The sequence below is a fragment of the Anguilla rostrata genome, chromosome 2 (assembly GCF_018555375.3).
Source record: "Anguilla rostrata isolate EN2019 chromosome 2, ASM1855537v3, whole genome shotgun sequence".
NCBI lineage: Eukaryota > Metazoa > Chordata > Actinopteri > Anguilliformes > Anguillidae > Anguilla > Anguilla rostrata.
Genome location: NC_057934.1, coordinates 2,165,540 through 2,186,493, shown reverse-complemented (window position 1 = coordinate 2,186,493; position 20,954 = coordinate 2,165,540). Strand labels below are relative to the sequence as shown.

The window sequence follows — 20,954 nt, the reverse complement described above, 5'->3', positions numbered from 1 at the left end:
TTGTGTGATAGTGATTACGGATACGAACGTCGGGCGGATGGGAACTGTTTACCAGCTTTTTGGTTTAACCCCTCCACGGTATCCAGAAGTTGTAGCCAAGGGCAAAACTACCTCAACAGCACCGGGTGAGTCCAACACGTCAAATATATTGAACTTGTGAACCCTGTTTCATGTCAATCTCATTTTCTTTTTTCAATTAATTAATTTCAGTTTGATGTCACATTGTTTAGGATATCTCACAATTCAGTGGTACAAAGCAACGGTGTAAGTGCAATATTGTTGTATTGTGCTCATTGAAGCCTGTTCTAAATTTAGACATAAAGTGCGGTTCAAAGGATGTCTGATCCGTGCACATATCACCAGCAGGTGTGATGCTATTCAGCTCTTGGTTTTCTACAAAGGCCACAAAACCACACAAACAAGCTTCTTTTCCTTCGGTTCCTGAGGAGTGATAGTTGAAGATATTTTTAGATATGAGGTCAGGCTTATGCGGCCTCCTGTAGATTGGTGGCTCTTGCTGTTATTAACAAGGTGGATTGTTTCACTGGATTCTCAAGCGTTATTTGGCTGGGGCAGGGGATGGGGGGGGGAGGGGGGGGTCATACATCATTGGGCAACCTAATTACTAACTGTGAAGATGTGTTGCTTCGGTTTCTAGCATGAATGAGCGAACCGATGACTCTTATCGGATCTATTCTCTTAAAATATGCACAGCAGTATCTATCATATCTCTGCCCATGTGAATGCATATGTATGTATGTGTATATGTGCTGTGTGTGCGTGTGTGCGTGTGTGTGTATGTGTGTATGTGTGTGTGTGTGTGTACAGATAAACAAAATCAGGTCAATTGTTTTTTTGTTTTTTCTCCACCCCCCCCCCCTCCCCCAGATACCGTAAAGTGGTCTCCAACAACTGCACGAAGGGGGTGAAGGAGCTGTACGCGGCCCGGAAGCAGCAGTGCCCCACGCTGGCGCCCCGCGGCCTCCAGCTGGACACGCGGGAGGGGCGTCTGACCGCCGCCCTCGGGAGCAACGTCACCTTCCTGGTGCACCTGGAGGAGGTGAGCCCCGCGCCCGCCGCCGCCGCCTCGTCACCCGCCCGCGTGAAGGAACGCTCCGTGGCAAGGAAGGGGGGGGGGGGGGGGGCTTAACGAGCGAGGGTTTTAACGAGGGAAGCTTTAACGAGAGAAGCCTTAACGAGCGAAGCTGAGTCCCATCCTGCCGCCAAAATCCACACCAGCCCGCGATAACGCTGCATGTGAGAACGATTAAAATTCACGCGTCTGCAGTATATAGGTCTGGCTGGTTGCAAGACCCCGTACATGGGATTTGGATGTGATTTGTTTGTCCCCCCCGAATCCCATCCCCCTGCCCAACATCTTGGATTCGGTTGAAAGGGGCGTGAGAGTCATGGCGACTTAACTTCAGTGTCGCCGCTGAGCACGCGTGATCATTCTTGGCCTTGATTTCATCGCGAGCCGAGGTCCAGAAAGGTGCAGAGCATATCGCACAACCACGTGTTTCTTTTAAATCCTTTGCTTGGTTTCACGAGCAGATGCCAGGTAGCATGAATGATTCGATACTTAAATGCTTGTGATTATATGCGATGTGAATTTTCGCAGGGCTTTCAAAGTGAGCAGGTACAGTGGCACAACATAAAGTTCCCAAACAAATGACTAGAAATATGTGGATTGTGAAAGCCCAGGGGTGGTAAATCCCCAGGTAAATGTGTGGAGAAAACAATGTGTCTCAGCAATTAATTTACTTTCAAAACGCAATTATATATTTCAGACATCGCATTTGCAACGACAGACCACATTTGAATCAGAAATTATTTGGACTTGGAAAATCTCTCGCCGCGCACGTAGGGAGACGGGTTTGAGACCTAATTATAGAGAAAACAGAGAAAGGGCTGCCTCACTTCAGTCTGTGACAGGTCTGCTGCTTAAATGCACCCAGTCCTTGTAAACCCGGTGTCGGAGCCCATGTAGGACTGAACGTGAATAAAATAAAAAAATGTTTTTTCGACAGTTTGTTTCACGAGGCATTTTCTCTGTGATTTGTGATTCCGCGCACAAATCTGCAGAGGTCACACAGGGTAATAAGTTTTGTAACTACAGGTTTGCAGAATCCAGAAGGGACTACTTTAGAAAAATATAGATCTCAAACGGTGTGCTTTGAGTAAATGCACACACATTTTTAGAGTGGCACCTACCTAAATCTCCTCTTGGCGATCACCATAGAGCAGTCATTATGATACTGCAAAGGAGGGAAAAAATAAATAATATTGGAAAGCCTTCATGAATTTTGCTTTAAGCCTGCAGTCTTGGTGGTTATTTCTTATCAAATAATGACAGTGTTGGGGAAAAAAAAAAAAAGCTACAAAATTGTCAATGAAAAATTCTCGGCTGCCATGCATGCCCTTATAGGTTGGTCTCTGGTCTGCACGGTCTACTCTGTTTATAGCTAAAAGAAAACCGAGTTTTACCTTTTTTAATATGCATATTAAATAAAACCAAAGAAGAGAAAATGGCTAGTAAATTATGTCCCGCAGTATCAAAAATACGTCAAAAACCAATAAATTCTGTCTGATGCGAAGGACATGACAGACACGCATGCGTTTGCCGTTGCCTAAAAGGCAACAGTTGACGCCACAGAAACCCTAAACCTCAAAAGGCAATGTTTGACTTCACAGAGACCGGGCTCCCATTGTCTGTGTGATATATTTTTCGTGGGGGGCGGGTGACCCCTGAATCCTGAGAGTTACCGAGGCGTCGAGCTCCCAGATGACGTTGTTTCTAGTCTACATTAAATTTCGGGGGGGGGGGGGAGGATATGTCCCACTGATATGACAATAGCCCTCCGACAGCATTCTTTCACAGCGGCCAGCGGTAAGTGTTTCTCCCCCGGGGTCCGTCCGCGGCACGGTTGTCATATTACTGTGTGATGAGTTGAGGAAATGAGACCTATTTCTTTCATTAAGAGAAGGATTCTCTGATATGAAAAAATGATAAGGCGGTCGGGAGGGAGGGATGGGGTGGTGGGGGGTGGGGGCCGGGGGGGGGGGGGGCGGGAGGAGAGGGCTTTGAGAGGTAACGAATCCTCGCGGCGCTAGTCCTTATGCATTTGGAAATCCTCCAGTTGAATTCAGCTTTAATTTATATTCATGAAGACTGAGATGGCGGTATTTCTCGGGCACAGCGAATGGGCCTAAATATTTAATGTGCACGAGGTGCTGCGCGGGGCAGTTTTAGGGGGGGTAAAATCCCTTCCGTAGATTAAGAAAGGAGGTCTGCTGTCACTCTGTGTTTGTATTTTTACCAAGGAAACATATATGAAATAATTCACATTCATCTTTTCCTTCTGATCTCTTTCTGCATTCATAGAAAAGTTTGGTTTATTGTCTGATGTTTATAATGAGTTTCATTCCAATTTATGTATAGTCTCACATTCCTAGTATGAAAATTGGAATGTCTTTTCGGAATGTTGCAGGAGTTTGTGTTGACGGACACATATATGGTGCCCTCTGATAGTATAGTAATGATGGAGTGAAACTTGGTATTTTTGCTGTATAAGGCATTTGGATTTGTGATGAAAATATGAATGATACAAAAGTATGGACAATCAGCTGTTAGTCCCCCATTTTCAGCTGTGCAAAACTGAGTTAACAGGTGACAGACAGGTGTTTCTCAGCTGTTTCCTTTTGCATGGATAGTTCACACATAAAAGATCAGTGGGTGTCCAGTCTTGGCTTTAGCCGTTGTTTTCAGCTGTGGAGATTGCATTTAGAGTCAGAGGCAAACAATATCAGGCAGACCAGAGGTCTAACTCTGGCTGGAAACACAACTAATCTGTAAGCTGAGTGAGCAGAGAAATTCATTAAGAAGTATTGAACAGAATCTTGGTTTTTCAAGTACAGCAGTTTTGGAAAGTGTTGAAAAAAAAAAGAACCTACTGGTGGACTCAGTAGTAAACACTGTCCAGATCAGCCAATGGGAGACAGCTGCAGCTGACGACCGGCAAATCCTAAGACCTGTGAAGAAAAACCTTAAAAGAAAGGTCATCAGCAGTGGACAGGGGTGAAAGTATCATGAGCCACTGTACACAGTAGACCTGGAGAGCAGAGTTATGGAGGCTACACTGCAGGATGGAAACCTCTCATCAGCAGCAAGAATCAAAAGAGCAGAATAGAATTCACCAAAAAAAAAAAAGTATAGAGACACACCAGAAGAGTTCTGGAACAAAGTTTTATGGACAGATGAGAACATAAAACTTTACCAAAGCAACTGAAAGAGGTGAAAATGTGAAGAAAGTAAGGAACAGCTCATGATCCAAAACACACCTTCCTCCCCACCCCCAAATCTGTGAAAAATGTAGAAGGTAGCATCACGGCTTGGACATGCATGCATGTATGACATGGATGCTTCTGGAACAGGCTCACTCGTTACTTATTTATGATATAATAGCAGTATAAAAGCAGTAGTAGACATTTACATGACATGAAGGTTGTCACTGTCGCTCATAAACTAGTCATTCCACACCATTTAAATATTTTGCGATCATATTATTGTTACTGGTGGTCGCGCTACCTATCAATATCTAAATATTGCTGGTATTGCTGGTGGTGTATTCTTTCTAATGAGGCCATGTACATTAGTGAATACTCAGTGAATACTCTTATAAAACTGATATAGAGTCTGTGGCATCTGTGTTGCATGTTAATGAAATGAACCGTTTTTTGCGAATCAAATGCTAGCATGCGCGGCGTAACCTTCTTTGTTTTGGAAGCTTTTGAGACGCGCGTGAAAAGCGGCGTCTAGCCTTCAGGCCCGCTTTCCGTAACCTCGAGTCATCTCTGTCAAATGCAGATTAATAAAAATCCCTGGATGCCTGACAGAAAGAGAGAGAAAAAACAAAAACCGCGATGAAACAAGCAGAAAAACAAATGGCGAATAAACATCAATGGCACATGCCTCAATAGCATTACGTTAGAATTGGAATCTTTTGCGTTTCTCCGAACGCTTTTTCTTTTTGTTTCACGGTCTTAATTGTCTTAGCGTAACAGGCACAGAGTGCTTAAGTCCAAATCCAACCCATTGCAAACACGTTTCCTTTTCTTTTCTTTTTTAATGCTTCACAGTGCTTGAAAGTCAACAGCGTGCGGGAAATAAATAAGACTTGCGTGCGGAGATCTTCAGGGCTGCCGTTCGTTAGAGCAGTCTCACAAATGAATATCGAAAGGCATGTTGTGGTACGCTGTGCCAGAGGGCGAGTCGGGGTTCGCAAATTGCTTCGGAAAAGCGCAGATTTGAAAGTCAGAGCCTCCGCAGCCATCGACAGGCGCCCCATCTACGCACGTGTCGTGCCAAACGTACTGTAACCCCCCTTAAGAGGCCCACAAAGTGCATTGATCCATAAGTTAATTTTTCAGGGAATTCAGCTCTTCCGTTCGCTAATTACGCAACACATTCAATCTGTTTCCCTGTCCGTACGCGCGCACTTTGCGCAGCATGGAGACCGCGCTGTCTCTTGCGCCTGTGATCCCTCGCCTGGGGAATTCATTAAAAACCAAACGTGGTCGAGTCAGTGCACTGTTCCTAATCACCATCACGCCAGGAGGACGTCGTGTGAAAGGAGGGTTGTCAGGAGGAGATTTCAGCGCTAGCCTTCGAGTGCTGTGTGTGTTTCACTCTCAGGAAACAGTACTGAAAATTCAGAAAATCCCAGAGGTTTCAGTTTAATAACCAGAATTTTTGTACTTGGTGAAACTTCAGCCGACTTCCTTCCTACATCAGCAAAAATCAATAAATAAATAAATAAATAAAAAAATCCAAGAAGCTCAAGGGTGACCATTGACGGATTATTCTTAATATGTTTCCGTGTGGACATGCTACGAGGCTTGTGCAGACCAAGGTGGCTATAAAGTTGAACGTAATTGATACCAGCTGCGTTAATTGGAGTGGCTTGCCACCAGGGAAGCCCCATTTGGATTTGTTTTGCATTCGAGATGCCCATTCATAAGAGCATAACCAGACTGGTGCACTGTACAATCGGAGCCCAGTCCAATCACCGCTTTCTGTATCTCACACAGCAGCGCATGCGCTCGCCCTGGCTGTCATATTAGTGTGTGGAGTCATGCAGGTCATTTGATTGCTTTTGGAAAAAAAAAAAGAAGTGTAGGACATATAAGCCTTAGCAATGGGTGATTGGAAGAACTGACTGCAAATGTGGCCATTACCGAGTGCTTTTAGACTGGCGTTGGAGTCGTTGATTTGCCAATCAACAGTATTTTATTTTGTGAAAAGTTGTCACGTGCAGTAGAGAGAAACTGGCATTAATTATATCATGGTAAAATATTTTAACAGCATTGTAAACTTTAAGAATGAGGATACATGTGCTCTAAGATTTAGACTAGCTTGTGTAGTTCTGTAACATAAAATAGTTTAGGGAAGATGTACTTATTCTCTTTTTTTCAATAAAATCAACATGCTGTACAATATATATTAATTAAAATTTTCATTAAAATTGCTCAGTTTGCTCTCAAGGTTTTTTCTTTCATTGTCATCCATTTCCAAGTTATTTATTAAAATATTTCAGAAAAATGATTGTTCATTTATACTTTTGAAGATGAATAATGAATCCTGGCAGGTTCCCTGGAATATTACAAAATGCAAGTTTGATATGGTTTCACGTAAATTAATTAATGAAATTCTCATTGAAATACAGATGATCCGGTCAGAATATTTAGTTTCTATGCAGTTAACTATTAATGTAAACACTTCTGTGTACAAACTTGGAGATTGTTAATAGAAGCGTCCCTGAGAATAGGTGTTTCCTGCTGTCCTGCAGGGAGACTCCATGAGAACCAACATCCAGCTGGATTTTGGAGACGGGACCGCGGTGTCCTACTCCAATCTCAGCTGGACGGAGGACGGGATCCGACACGTCTACCGAACGGCCGGGATATTCCGCGTGACGGCGCTCGCTGAGAACAGCCTCGGGTTCGACAGCACCACGCTCTTCTTACACGTCACCTGTACGTAGCCGAAACGTTTCCTTTTGAAGACAGAACTTAAAAAACGCATCTTCTTGGCTTTTTCTCCCGCTTCTCACCCAAAGGTAGTCCAAGTATTGCATTACAATACGTTACATTACATTACATTACAGGCATTTAGGTTACAAGACCAGCTCCTTACCCATTATTCTACACTGCTGCCAAATTGCCATTGGCACTGCATTAAAAACACAGTTCTGAAACAAGGATTTCCTTGCTGAACATTTGAAGTAGTGAATGGAGTGTTGGATGAGGTTGGGAGAGTGAGTCTTGCACATGCTGTTAAAAACTGGGATTAAGCTTAGTTCCAGTTAAACAGACGGGGAGGCTTTTAAAAAACAGAACACTGATGAATACATGCCAAGCTTCGCATTTGCATGTTTGGGGAATCCACTGTTGCCCGTGGTTACCGCAGTTTACCACACGCGTGGTTACAGAACCGCACGCGTAAGCTGAATTTGGTCCAGTGTGGACGTATTGTAGTGAAGCCTATGGCAAAGTATGTTGTATTCGTGCAGTTTTTAGACTAAAAAAATGACATTTTTTAAAACATACTTATTTTACCCGCCTCATTAATTCAAGCTGAATATTTAAAAGCGATGATTTATTTGATTTGTTTCAGGTCCGGTGGAACACGTCCACCTCCTGGCTCCTTTCGTGACCATCAGGAAGAAGGAAGTGAACATCTCCGCCATCGTCTGGCCGAGCCACTCCAGGACGCTGACCTATTTCTGGTGGTTTGGCAACAGCACAGAGGTAAGCTCCCTCACTGCACCCAGCTCAGCGTTCCGGACGGAGTGTAGCACAGTGGGTAAGGAACTGGGCTTGTAACCGAAAGGTCGCAGGTTTGATTCCCGGGTAGGACACTGCCTTTGTACCCTTGAGCAAGGTACTTAACCGAAATTGCTTCAGTATATATCCAGCTGTATAAATGGATACAATGTAATTCCTGTGTAAAAAGTTGTGTAAGTCGCTCTGGATAAGAGCGTCAGTTAAATGCCTGTAATGTAATGTAATGTAATGTAATGTTCCCTGAATTAGCTGCCCTCGCTGGGGCAAGCGTAGCGCGTTGAGGCCGGACGCACGTAATGCGTCTCTGTGTGCGTACGGAGGGTTTCTCAGCTTCCTGGTTTGTGATTTAATCATAAATTCAGTGGATCTTTTTTTTTTTTTTTTCCCTTCTTTCCAGCCCATAATAACCTTGGATGGGAGCATCGCGCACACCTTTCAGGCCGAGGGCACGACCTCGGTTACCGTACAAGTGTCTTCTGGGGACACCATATTACAGGACACAAAAACAATCGCAGTTCAAGGTGAAGCACTGTATATGATGTGTTTAATTATATTCATGGTTTTTCTCCTTTGTGATCTGGGTATGTTGCATTTTGCACAGGTAAGACAGAAAAATTGAACCCGCATTTTTTTTTTTCTTGGGTAACATTTACATGGCATTTAAAACACAACATTCATTATTTGAAGCCTTACATGTTGCATAATTTGGATCGTTAGATATAAATACTTTAATATCCTCCTTATTGTTTTCAACTGAATCTCTTTTTTAACTACAGTTGGCACAGTGAGATGTTATCAGTGGTGGGAAAGTTTGGAAAAGTAATTACACTCATCACAGACACAGCTGGCGCAATCATTTCTTGACAGATGATGAACTCACTTATTTAGCATTAACAAAAATAATATCAGATAATACCAGAGAATTTTAGTGGAACAAAGGAACCTGCGGATGACTGTCAAAAAAAAAATGTTAATGAGTAAAAAATAATGGATTGCCCCTTTCTATTTTTTTTTTTTTGCAGAATATTTCAAATCACTGCTTTTATCATTCTCCCCTAATCTGGATGAATACAACCCTGACATTCCGGAGTGGAGGCAAGATGTCGGCAGGCTGATTAAGAAAGCCCTGCTGCAAGTGAGTGTCACTTTTTTTTTTCTTCTCGCTGAGGATAAAGTCATTAGGAGGGGCTCCTTGCAGCTTAATTTCCTGTGGTGACTCTTCTCTGCTGTTTCCAGGAAGAAACTAAACATTTGAATTCCTCGTGAGCAAGATTTGCAATAATTACAGTTCTATCTTTATTTTTTGAATATGAAAGAAAAATTCTTTCCCTCAGTTTGGAACTGTTAGAATGTCTCCCGAGCGACTTCAGTGTTAGAGGGAGCACCACCGCAGGACGATGCTTTCTTCAATGCATCTGACGGCTAGTTTTACGCATTAGGGGCTATTGTTAATCGTGCTCGCGTTAGCGCGTCTCTTCCTGTTACGGATGTGCCCTGCCATCAGGACGCCGAGCTAGCTTTACCCTTACAGGCGAGGATACCCTTGCAGACCTAAACCGCTGCTCCCTCGCCTTCATAATCAGCTTAATGTCCAACCCAGACCTGCAGGGGCCCCGCTGGCTTTCTCAGGGCCTCGTTCACAAAACGTGCGTACGATCACTTTTTGATCGTAATCTGCGTGTAAGAACGTTTCCAAAAACATTTCGGCGTTCGTCTTTTTTTCGTATCTGTGTTTGTTCACGGCTGCATGGGTGTGCACGTTTTGTTTTTAGTGCTAGAATGTGCGATAGGTGGACTGTGGCATTGAGAGCGCACTCACGTCTGGATCTTTTCCAACGTTCCCGCTGTGCCTTCTCCGGGTGTGGTAGATTTAACATGACCGCTAAAGAAGAGTTCACAGTGACTTTCAATTAGAGCAAATTAAGCTGATGAATCCATATATAAATACAGCAACCTAATGAATGGCATATGTTTATTAAAGATGCACAAACAGTAACAGCAACAAGCCATCTACTTGGGCCTCTGAAGTTTATTTTTGTCCCCTTGAAATGTCTGGCTTTTAATAATATAACTTTGAGTTTTGTTGTGTGACAAAGGAGTTATTAAAGCAAGAGCACTACTTTTTGGTAATCCGGAGTATTTTCACCTCATATTTCATTTGAGTTATGAGTGGAAACTGATTTCCAGACTAACAGAGTAACAGGTGTAGATTTGCAAAAAGCAACTCAACCAAATATCAAAGTGTTACACGTTGCTATCCGTCAAGGAAAAGCAACTGTTGTCAACTTTGTCAATAAATACGCCTGTTTATGATAAATAAAATGAATGTGTTTTCTGTGAATCAAGTTATACGCCATCATTTTGCCAAATGTGGCGAGAAATCAGTTAATTAGCAAAGAAATGAATCAGCAAAGCAGACGCATTTTAATTTCTTCTCTGGTTGCATGTTCTGTGCGAATGCACATTCCCACAGTGGAGGGTGGACCGCGGGTTTAAATTTCACAGATTAATTTCCCTTATAAAAATAAGGAGATTGGTTGAGTTGCCACAGCCACAGATGCCACTTCAATGAAACAAAACAAAAAATTAAACAAACCAAATAATTAAACCAAAATAAGGGTTTTGCTTCCTTTCCAATGGTTTTAGACTTAATGAATGCCTACTACGTGTGGCAAATTCCTTTTTTCCGCATGATTTAGCAGTATTTAATTAATATAGTGCAATAAATCCCCCAAATTTTCCTTAAGCTTCATTTAAGAACAAGGTAATTAAATTGGAATTGTTAAGTTTTACAGTCCAGTTCTTAATCCAGGAGAGATTAAAATCTTGCAATTAGCCTTTTATATAGTTCATTTATGTATTTATTTATTTTTAACATATGTATTATACAAACCCTGTAAAGAAAGGGGTGAAGTTATTGCTTATAATTCATATTGAGAGCCGTTTGACAATGCTGCTGGCGATGGTGCTGTTGTTCGATGCTAGGCCCCAGAGTTGCACTCTAGTCCCCTCGGCCATTCCAGATTGTTGCTCAGCGTCGTGAAAAATAGCATCGGTAAGAGGGGTTGTTTTTGGAACCAGATCTTCACAGGGTTCACGTCTGGCGTAGTGTGTTCTCACAGTCCTGTGATGAATGTGTGTGTTTGTTTGTATCTTTGTGTGTGTTTGTTTGTATATTGTTCTATGTGGACCCCAGGAAAAGTAGCTGTTAGCACTTGTAACAGGTAAAAGAGATCCTAATAAACTAAACTGAACTAAACTTTACCTCAAATTAATTTCATTTTGCCATGTTCCAGAGCCTCCAAATCAAACCCTCATCCTGCTAATTTGAGACCTTCACAACGAGAAGTCTGCCTCCTGCTCGCCAGTGTCCCCACCGAAAACCCCAGTCAGTGTGTTTGTAGCCGACAGAACAAACAATAGCACAAGTGGGAAGGCCTTCTGCTGGTGTTGTGAGACATTTTGTTTGGAACAAACTGTGCATCTGCTCCTCTTCTCTTAATGACTAATGTCTCTGGGTAGTGGCAATTCGCAGTACAATGTGTGAAATATTCATTAATTTGTATTCAGTAACATCTAATTTGCTATGTCTTCAACATTTGGCTAAAGTGCTGACACCAAAAGGTTTATGCTTTGAAAACAAAACACAAAAACAATTGATTTTTTTTTTGTTTTTTTTGTGAGGTTTTCTTTTGGCAAAGTTTAGCAGCACCAACATCCTCTGTGATTCTTACTTGGATTTCTTTTCTTTTCTTTTCTTTTCTTTTTTCTACTCCGACTTGCAAGTAAACACAGGTGATACAAATACAGCTTGGCAAGTTAATTTAGGTGTTTTCAGAACTTTCCGAACTGTGTTGTGAAGATAAAATAATTACTGATTGAATCCGGCCCCCCTGTGTTTGAGGTTACAGCCTGCAGAAGAAAGGTTTCCTGTTCAAAATTAGTGAGCCGTCGGGCTGGTACAATCCTCATTTATGGATTTTAAAAGTTCTCTATGCATGCAGACTCCACGTTTGCAAAAGGCCTGCAGTTGAATAAAGAACAAGGCTGTGAAATAGAGGTTTAAGATTACTTGAATAGATCTCCCACCATTTTCAGACAAAACAGACATAACAGACTGGCCGCATTCATTCCGGTAAACTCCACTTTGGGAGAAAAGAAAAGATGCGTCAGTTAATGTTTAGGAAAGCAACAACACATTCATGCAAAAAAACAAACAAACAAAAAGAAACATCAGTCTTAAAGGGACATGGGTGAGAGAAGTTTTTGAGCGATCTGGCGGGAACTTTTGCGTTCTCCTGAGAAAAATAATATCTCTAAATCACACCACACATGTACTTCCGGGTCATTGTCACGGGGTCAAAATTTTCTGGGCAACTGTAAACATGGAGGAGCAGTTAGGACGACTGGAGTAAAGTGTGGCTTTGAACGTTAGCATCTGGACGGTACATGTCCTAAGCATACATTTCAGTCCCTCATCTCTCTTACTTTGCGTAGTGGTTTGGGCATGGCATTATATTGCTGTTGTAGATTATTATTTAGGCAACATGTCTATGCAGTGATCACCTTTATGTATGTAGACTGTATCTGAGTGCAGTATAAGCTAAAATAACGTTCTCATTTGCGCGCTTTTATCTTGACACTGTTTTTCAGCATGATACTTCATCCCAAACTGCTTCCTATTCTGTGCCTCTTGCTCTTGTGCCTGTTACTGTAATGACGTGTGCTATATAGTTCCTGACATAATGACCTTTAAAGTCACTGTAGATAAGGGCATGTGGCAAATAAATATATTACTTATTTGTGTTGAAAAAATGGATGCGTATCTTGATGGATGTGGTGTCGTTTTCACTCTGTAGCTGAAAGTGAAAAACAGAACAGCTTGCATTGTGTGCAATGCCTCAGATTCTTTAAGGATCTTTCTTTAAGCTGGAGTTACACGTACGTGTAGATTTTTTTTTTTTCTGCACAAGCGTTGTTTGACAAGGTCACCTAGTTATTTATTTATTTATGGTGACAAAAATTTGTATGAAGAGACTATACATTTTGTAGGGGGCGACATAGCTCAGGAGATAAGACCGATAGTCTGGCAGTCAGAGGGTTGCCGGTTCAAACCCCACCCTGGGCATGTCGAAGTGTCCTTGAGCAAGACACCTAACCCCTAACTGCTCTGGCGAATGAGAGGCATCAATTGTAAAGCGCTTTGGATAAAAGCGCTATATAAATGCAGTCCATTTACCATTTACCATTTGTGGATGAATAAGCATCTAATTTGCTAGAGGGACAGCTTTTTGGGGGCATTTTGGTGCATTTAGGCATTGTGCTATGCACAGTGTGGCAGTTTTTGCGTGGTTTTTGTTTTCTTTTTCCTTTTTCTTTGAAACGTTAGGTTGCCCAATTGGCCAATTTTTTCTTTTCTTTAAGGATCTGTATTGCTTTGGTGTTTTTGGGGCAATAAAAGGCGGTAAGCCAACACTTCTGTTGTGTTTTTTTCCTGCCCGTTCACCTCGTTAGCAGTGCCTAACACCCCCCCCCCCCCCCCAAAACCCCCAAACCCCCCGGCCCTGCCTCACAGTGTTTGAGCTTGTATCCAGGCAGACTTTGCCGTGCCATGCCGTGCCGGCAGAGTCTGCTGTGAGTGGCTGAGTGAAAAATGAAGTGGTGGAGAGAGAGGCAGTCACCTTGCATAGTTGTGCACGCCATGTGCATCAAGGCAGGTCACAAAGACTTAATACACTCCTGGACGATCAGGCGGGGCGTTGACCCCCGGAGAATGGTTATGTCTTCATTGTTTTTAGGAGCATTTCTAACTGTCTTTTTAGTCATTGAATGCTTTAATTGAATTGAATGCTGTTCCCTACAGGTATCTGAGTTTCCCGAGGAACAGCTTCTGGTTGCAGTGTTTCCTGGGTTACCAACCGCCGCTGAACTTTTCCTGCTGCCAAACAAGAACCAATCAGAAGGAAAGAAAAAAACTGAGGAGGATCTTGATCAAGTAAGCTGACATTTTTATTGCTTTTCATTTTCAGATGGATGCAACATTTTGCATCTGTCTGGTGATTTGTTTCACACTTTTTTGTACAGAATAATATTTTCATTCTATTTTTGAGATAATAATGATGTTTACATTTTGAACCTTAATAGGTCTTGCTAAAGTGTTATTTTTCATGCAATGCTATGTGCATGGCAGATGGGATAATCCTTCAGGGGAAACTAGAGGTGTTTATAATGTTTTTTATTCAAATGATGTACTTTATTTCACTGCTTTATTTCACCAGATTTCAGAGATTCTTGTGAGTGCCCTGAACCAAAATTTGGTTGACTTTGAACTGAAACCTGGGGATCGAGTAATCGTCTATATCACACAGTTAACGCTGGGTAAGATACATATATTTGAATGTGGAATGTGCATATTTATTTATTTATTTATTTTACAAAAACAATTATAAAGAAAAACAAGATTATTGTTACACAATATTTATGTTCGACAATTTTTTTTAAAAAAAAGGAAAGTAGCATACATAATTATGTATCAAGCACTTTATTATATCTGATGAAAAAATATCAGCATTACATAAGTGTAACACCAACCATGGTTTAAAGGTAAACAAATAGATGAGACTACACAAAGGAATATTAAAAATAGACAGTAATATAAGTAATGATTACAATAGATGAAGGGTTCAGGTTCTTTAAATGAGTATATCTTTTGATGTCTTTTTCTTTTTCTGAAAGACCTCCATGAGTTATGAATGACCTCAATTTCTGACGAGTTCCTATCTCAGAGATTTTAATTTATATTTCTTTAATGATTGACAGCTTGCTATGTGTCTTCAATTTGCTCTCAGTAAGCTAAAGCCAATATTAAATCTAGCCAGACTGTTCTGTACTCAAATAATGATTGTGCTGTTTGGAACTTGACTAATTTTAATAACTTAAGTTTTTTTTTTCAGTTTTATGCAAATGGTGAAAGGTTACCATTCATTATAAAAAAAGGATATGAAACAGGTTGTTGATTCACAGTAGACTGCAATAGCTGAACACATAATGAATGCAAAGTTGTAGCCTTTTTTGAAGAAGAAGAAGAAGAAAACCTGCTTATGGTTCTGGAAATTAGAGTTGTCAAATTTAGAGTGGACTGAAATTACCTTGGCTCTGTGAACTCTCTGGCCTTGTCAAAAGCCCCAGAGTATCTCAGGTGATGTAATATACTGCGAATGGAACCTTATAAAGATCACATCCAATACATCCTCTGGTTTTGCTGAAAGCTGAACCAGATCAATGCTTTACATTTTCAAAAAAAAAAGAAAAAAAAGAAAATGCATTTGGCAGGACCCATAATATGCGCAGTCAGTGTGACTGCATAGAGCCTTCAGCTGCAGGTGGACAGGTGCGGCGGACAGGAGCCTTACCTGCCGCTCGTGTCACCTGCCGTGACGTGTCGCCTTTGTGCTCGACTGGCTTGTTGTCCTCGATTTGTCACCACGGAAAGGTCCAGAAAGCCTTGGAGCCGCCGTCGGAAAGGTCACTGACTTGACAGGTTGCCACGGCAGTTTGCAGAACAAAAACAAATATATAAATAAAGGAATGAATAAACAAATACAAATCTGCCTTAATGGCTATTAACCCCAATGTTCCCAGTAATATTAATTATTGGAATAAAGGCAGAAAATGTGGATAATTAGCATAAGCCCCTCCACCCCCCCCCCCAGGACCTAGGACATCAGCAATGAAAGTCATTTTAACAGTTCAGCTTTACCCTTTCTCTTCAGATAATTTTAGCATCAGTGCTGTACATTTCATATTATTGTTTAAATAAATTTTTAAAAATGAAACGGTCACAGGCGCGCACTCACACACACACACACACAAACACACACATACACACACACCCACCTCAAATTTGCATGCAAATGTTTTTACAGTCAATATAATGAATTAAATGTGTTGGCGGCAACAAGTCTTCTTTGGACTATAAATGATGGTGGAAGGGCTTCGGGTTTGTTTTTGAACTGCTTTGTTTTGTTTTGTTGTTGTTTTTTTAAAATCTCTCTCACTAATTGCAGAGCAGGGCTAATGGTGTGCCAAATTGTTTGTGGTGTTTAAAACAGCAGTATTATTCATCCCTCTCTCTCTCTTGCAGTGTTTAAAACAGAAGTATTGTTCCTCTCTCTCTCTCACTCTCTCTCTTTATCTCTCTCCCCCTTTCTCTCTCTCTCTCCCCCCTCTCTCTTTCTCTCTCTCTCTCTCTCCCCCCCCTCTCTCTCTCTCTCTCTCTTTCTTTCTCTCTCCCCCCCTCTCTCTCTCTCTCTCTCTCCCCCCCCTCTCTCTCTCTCTCTCTCTCTCTCTCTTTCCCAGCTCCCCTGGTAGACTCCAGCCAGAGGCACAGCAGCTCGGCCATGCTGATGCTCCTGTCCGTGGTGTTTTTGGGCTTAGCTGTTTTTTTGATCTACAAGTTCAAAAGGTAACATCCGTTCGCGTGCTCAGGAGCACGGATAATTCCCTCCCTGGTTTTTTACTGCTTATTGTTTATTTTTTTTAATTTTCAATCCTGTGCGTCAAAAGCCCAAAAGCTCACAGCAGAAAGTCATTTTAAAGAATGAATGGGATAAATGGGGTATTATTTTTTTTCCAAACTTCAAAAAACTTTGTGTGGTGCCACCATCTGTGGTGCGGTCCTTCATCTTTTTACGCAGACAGCCAGGGGGCCGTTAGGCGTAGCTGCATTTTAAATTTTGCAAGTAAGTATTTGTTTTTCGAAATTGCCACGGACTCGCCAAGCGAAACAAAGACATCAGTAAACCAAGATGGGCGGGAATACGTTTAGGCCAAATAGCAACGCATTAGCCGCGACGATCGTTAGCGTAGCCGTTCAGAAATGCTTTGTTTTCGAGGGGAGGCAGTCCCAGGGAAAATATTTCCGGCTATCTGAAGGACCGCGGCGTTATCAATCTGGCTTTAATTTTTATTATCGAAGAACGCAGGGAGAAGCTCGGGCATTAGAGAGCAATCTGCGAGCCAATCACTGCCCCTGTTCTGAGTCTCGGTCCGGCGGTCGAGAAAATTTGGCGCCATAAATTCGCCATCATTACTATGCATGAGGCGCAATCATTTAAATTAATAAGAGTTTCAAAAAGTGGACGATACGGTGGAGGGGGGAAACTAACATTGAACTGGTTAATGCAGTGTCACCTCTGCCAGAAAAAAACTGTTTGGTACATTTTGCATTATTTAGTGAAGCTCATAATTCACGTGGAGAAGACTCAGGGAAAAAAAAGTGAAGTTAGTATTAATAATAGATATGGATTTTTTTTCTCATTAATTTAAAAAGGAACCGTATTTAGTGAAATGTTACACTTGACAAAATAAAGCAATTATGCACAAGAATTAATTGTATCTCGAAATATATTTGTGTATTATTTTTCCTGAATAATGGGGGCTTATTTCAGGTCATAAATATGAATGAGAGAACATCATGTCATTCCCTAAAATGTTTAACAACCAATTAAGCAGTTGAAACATGTTTCTGAAACGGACTCAAAAATAAGGAATGATTGCAGGTCCTAATTACACCCAGAAGCTGAAAAATTTAAATTTGAGTAAGAGTCTGCGAGGGCAGATGGGAAGCATGCTAGGGCTTGACGAACAATCAGAATTATTAGTGTGTTTCTTCTTCTGGTAGCAAAGCCAAGCTCTCCCATATTGTTTAATGATCATGTAGAGGCTGGTTGTTTTCTTTTGAGTTACTGTTGTGTTAAAAATAAAGAATCTGCTCATCAAAAATGCATTCTATTCACACATGCAATTCTAACTTTTTTTTAAATTATTTAACGGCACTGAGCTGCATGTTTGGTCTTCCTGGTTGTCTGTTGATTTTTTTTTCTTTTCATTATTTACTTAGTGACGTTTCCTGTGTTTTTGTTTTTGTGGTTCTCGCTGCGTACAAAATTTCCCTTTCGGGACGATGCAGCTGAAAGTTGACGTTGAAGTTGAAGTTTTTCTATCTTTTCTGTTCTCTAGAAAAATTCCGTGGATCAATATATACGCGGAGGTGAACCACGAGAAAGAGCAGGAGATGATCGGCTCGGTCAGCCAGACTGAGAACACACCTAAAATATCACTCAGCGAGTTCCCAACTCCCAAGGAACTGTTAGAGAAGCAAATGGATGTCAGGGTTAAAGGTAAGGTGAATGCACTTTAGTCCTGTCTGTCCTGTGCATTAAGCCTTCATTCGTTTCTTGAAGGGGAAAAAAAGAATATTTGGGTAAAAAAAACCCACCTCTTAGCTTCTGAACCATTGCCTGAATTGTAGGTGTTGACATCCATAGTTATCAGATTGCAAACAGCCATACGTTTAGTGCTTACGGAAGGTAGCAGACACGCGTCTCTCTAAATTGTGTAGAGGACCAGTGTCCTAGCACATTGCTGGGGACACTGAACCGCAGGAGTTGTGGTTTTTCAGGCGAGACATTAAGCTGAGATCCATTCTCACTGTGATCATTAGTTCCCTCATAGCTTTCTACTAGAAATTAGAGATGAGAAGGTGGTTAACTCATTTGTGGTTTGGGTAGTGTACTACCCAAATTCCCTGACTGACTCAGTTGGCCATTCCATTACTTGTTGAGTTCCTTAATGACGTCAGTCATTCAGCAAATTCAGTTATGAGGAAAGCAGCTTTCTCTTTTCATATGAAAGAGTACTTTGCTGCTGAACTAACTCACATTTTTCTTTTTCTTTTTTTGTGTTTTCTTTCTTCAGGAGGCGTGGGAAATGTATGCGAGAGCACAAGGGAGATCCCTAACTGCACGAGTGTTTAAAATGGAGGGGATGTATGTGTACAGAAGTTATCGCCATTTTGAAGGTTCTTTTTTTTTTTTTTTTTGTAATTCTGAAAACACATTCAATGTTAATAGTTTTTTAAGGACCTCATTTATACAGATTTGCATGGGTGTCTTGTTTTATAAGATTTATGCATTCAAGTCTAAATCTACTTGACAAGGCATTTTTTAAATATAAATAAACCTTTCTTAGTTTTGAGAAAGTGTAAAGTATATGCACATGTAGGCTGTTGATGTATTTTACTCTAGTCATGACATCATTGTATGGCACATAACTGTTGTTCTGAAGTATTTCTTTTATACTTGACAGCATCTCAGATGTCTGTAAAATAGTTTTGATTTGACTCATTACTTTAATGTCAACCTTGAGTTTTCCTCATGAAATCATACACAAGGTTTCTGTAAAAGGTATAATGTTCAGCAGAAATGATAAATCTCATTTATCTTTATGAGTGGTTTTATCCTAATGCATACAGGTGTATTTGAATTTTGCCTCAGCAAACAATTCTGGAAGAGAAACACTGTTCAAAAGGAAGCCATTCTCCCAAATCTCACCAAGTGCAGTGGAGTGATAAGAGGTAAAAGTTCATCAGACTGTCCAGCTTTAATTTAATTTTATTTGGTGTTTGAACTATGTATAGAAAATTCCTACACAGATCAACTATATGGATGTATATATCCTCAAATTAAAGCTGACAGTCTGCACTTAAACCTATTTTTTATTTTCATTTCAATGTGCTGAAGTACAGAGCCAAAACAACTGAAATTGTGCCACTGTCCAAATACTTAGGCACTGCACTGCACTGCACTGTATGTATGTATGTATGTTTGTATGTTTGTATGTATGTGTATACACGCACACATGCACACACACTTTTTTTTTTCATTAGTTGAATGAATCAGCTGCTTAACTGGGCACTTTGTAAGCAAAACAGTAATATACAGTTTATAAATATTCTTTGTAACTGAACACTAGCTGTAGGACTACTCTGCGTCTGGCTTGATGTTATTTTTATATTTGATGTGATTTCGTGCGCTGCATTACCTGTTTAAAATGATGAAATTTTGCCTTAAAAAGACTGATTCAAATTCAACTAAAATTGGGTAGCGATCAAAGTTGATCAATCAGTTTAATTAATGTGTAGTGAATTGTGACAACCCTAATATGTGTGTGCGCGTGTGTGTGCAGGTGTGAGTGTGCGTGCGTGCGCATGTGTGCGTGTGCGCACATGCGTGTGCGTGCGTGTGCGCGTGCTGTCTTTTAACCCTCCTGTTATGTTACGGGTCAAATTGACCCTTTTTAAAGTTAGAAAATCTAGGAAAAATACTTAAAATTATTTTTTCAGTATGAAACTTCTTCTACTGGCCTTAATTAGTGTAATCAACATTTTAAATGAAAATGGTTCATTTCATGTATTTGCAAACCCCCCCTGTATGGGGATTGACCCGGGAACATTTTTGCTGTACCTAAAAAATGAACAGAACAGGAGGGTTAAACTTATGTGTTGCAGTAGGCTCTCCAACAGTTCACAGCCATCACAGTTTCCTCTGCCTCCCATCTCAGAAAGCAAGGCTCGGATTCTGCTTGAGCCGTAATGGCTTGTAAAAAGAGCCGGAGTGCTCTCAAAATGAGGTTCCCCACCTTTTTCTGCTCTCACAGACGTGTCGGTATTCTGATTCTGGCTTCGGCCATTTTCTGCGCGTGGTGTCGCTGGAGACGTCGCCATCAGGAAGGGGCATTGTTCACAAAATGGGAGTCGCTCATTGTTCCCAGCGAGACACCCTGCTTTTTGATTGGTCAGTGGTTTCCACACCGCAACTGCCTCTTGTGTGCCTTTTGAAAGATTAAGAGAATCGAAAGCCCGTAGCTGTTTCCCTAAAAGTGATCGGAATAACTGAATCCACACTGGCTAAACCCTGAATCACACTACCTCTTCGAAATACGACTTCGAAACAAGTGCTTTTCATTGTAATAAACTTGAATTTTTATTCGATATATAGTGCATTGCAACACACCTACGCAACATATCTACAAACACGTCTACAAAATTTGGTTTTGGTTTTTTTTTAAGATGTGAAAGTAGATGCATATCACGGTTCATTTGTAAATCCATATGAATTAATTCCAGCCAGTTCCAGTGGTCATAATATCTTAAATAATTAACAATTCCAAAATGACTGTGTCCAAATGGGTTTAAAACTTCCAGCTCTAGATGAATGTATCTGTGCCCTATGTGGTGTAATACAAATGATTTAACATGTTTTGTATTA

General features: G+C 41.1%; 1 protein-coding gene across 1 annotated transcript in view; it reads left to right on the top strand.

Moving 5' to 3' along the window:
* Window positions 1-19,942, top strand: part of sorcs3a (sortilin related VPS10 domain containing receptor 3a) — a 190,851-nt gene extending 170,909 nt beyond the window's left edge. Inside the window, exons 17-27 of the mRNA XM_064315134.1 lie at window positions 12-125; window positions 889-1,060; window positions 6,849-7,035; window positions 7,676-7,809; window positions 8,243-8,366; window positions 8,868-8,980; window positions 13,709-13,840; window positions 14,124-14,223; window positions 16,204-16,309; window positions 17,866-18,026; window positions 18,604-19,942. Coding sequence (XP_064171204.1) covers window positions 12-125; window positions 889-1,060; window positions 6,849-7,035; window positions 7,676-7,809; window positions 8,243-8,366; window positions 8,868-8,980; window positions 13,709-13,840; window positions 14,124-14,223; window positions 16,204-16,309; window positions 17,866-18,026; window positions 18,604-18,662 — 1,402 coding nt within the window. The 3' untranslated portion in view covers window positions 18,663-19,942. The remainder of the gene's footprint in view (window positions 1-11; window positions 126-888; window positions 1,061-6,848; window positions 7,036-7,675; window positions 7,810-8,242; window positions 8,367-8,867; window positions 8,981-13,708; window positions 13,841-14,123; window positions 14,224-16,203; window positions 16,310-17,865; window positions 18,027-18,603) is intronic.
* The last annotated feature ends 1,012 nt before the right edge of the window (window positions 19,943-20,954 follow it).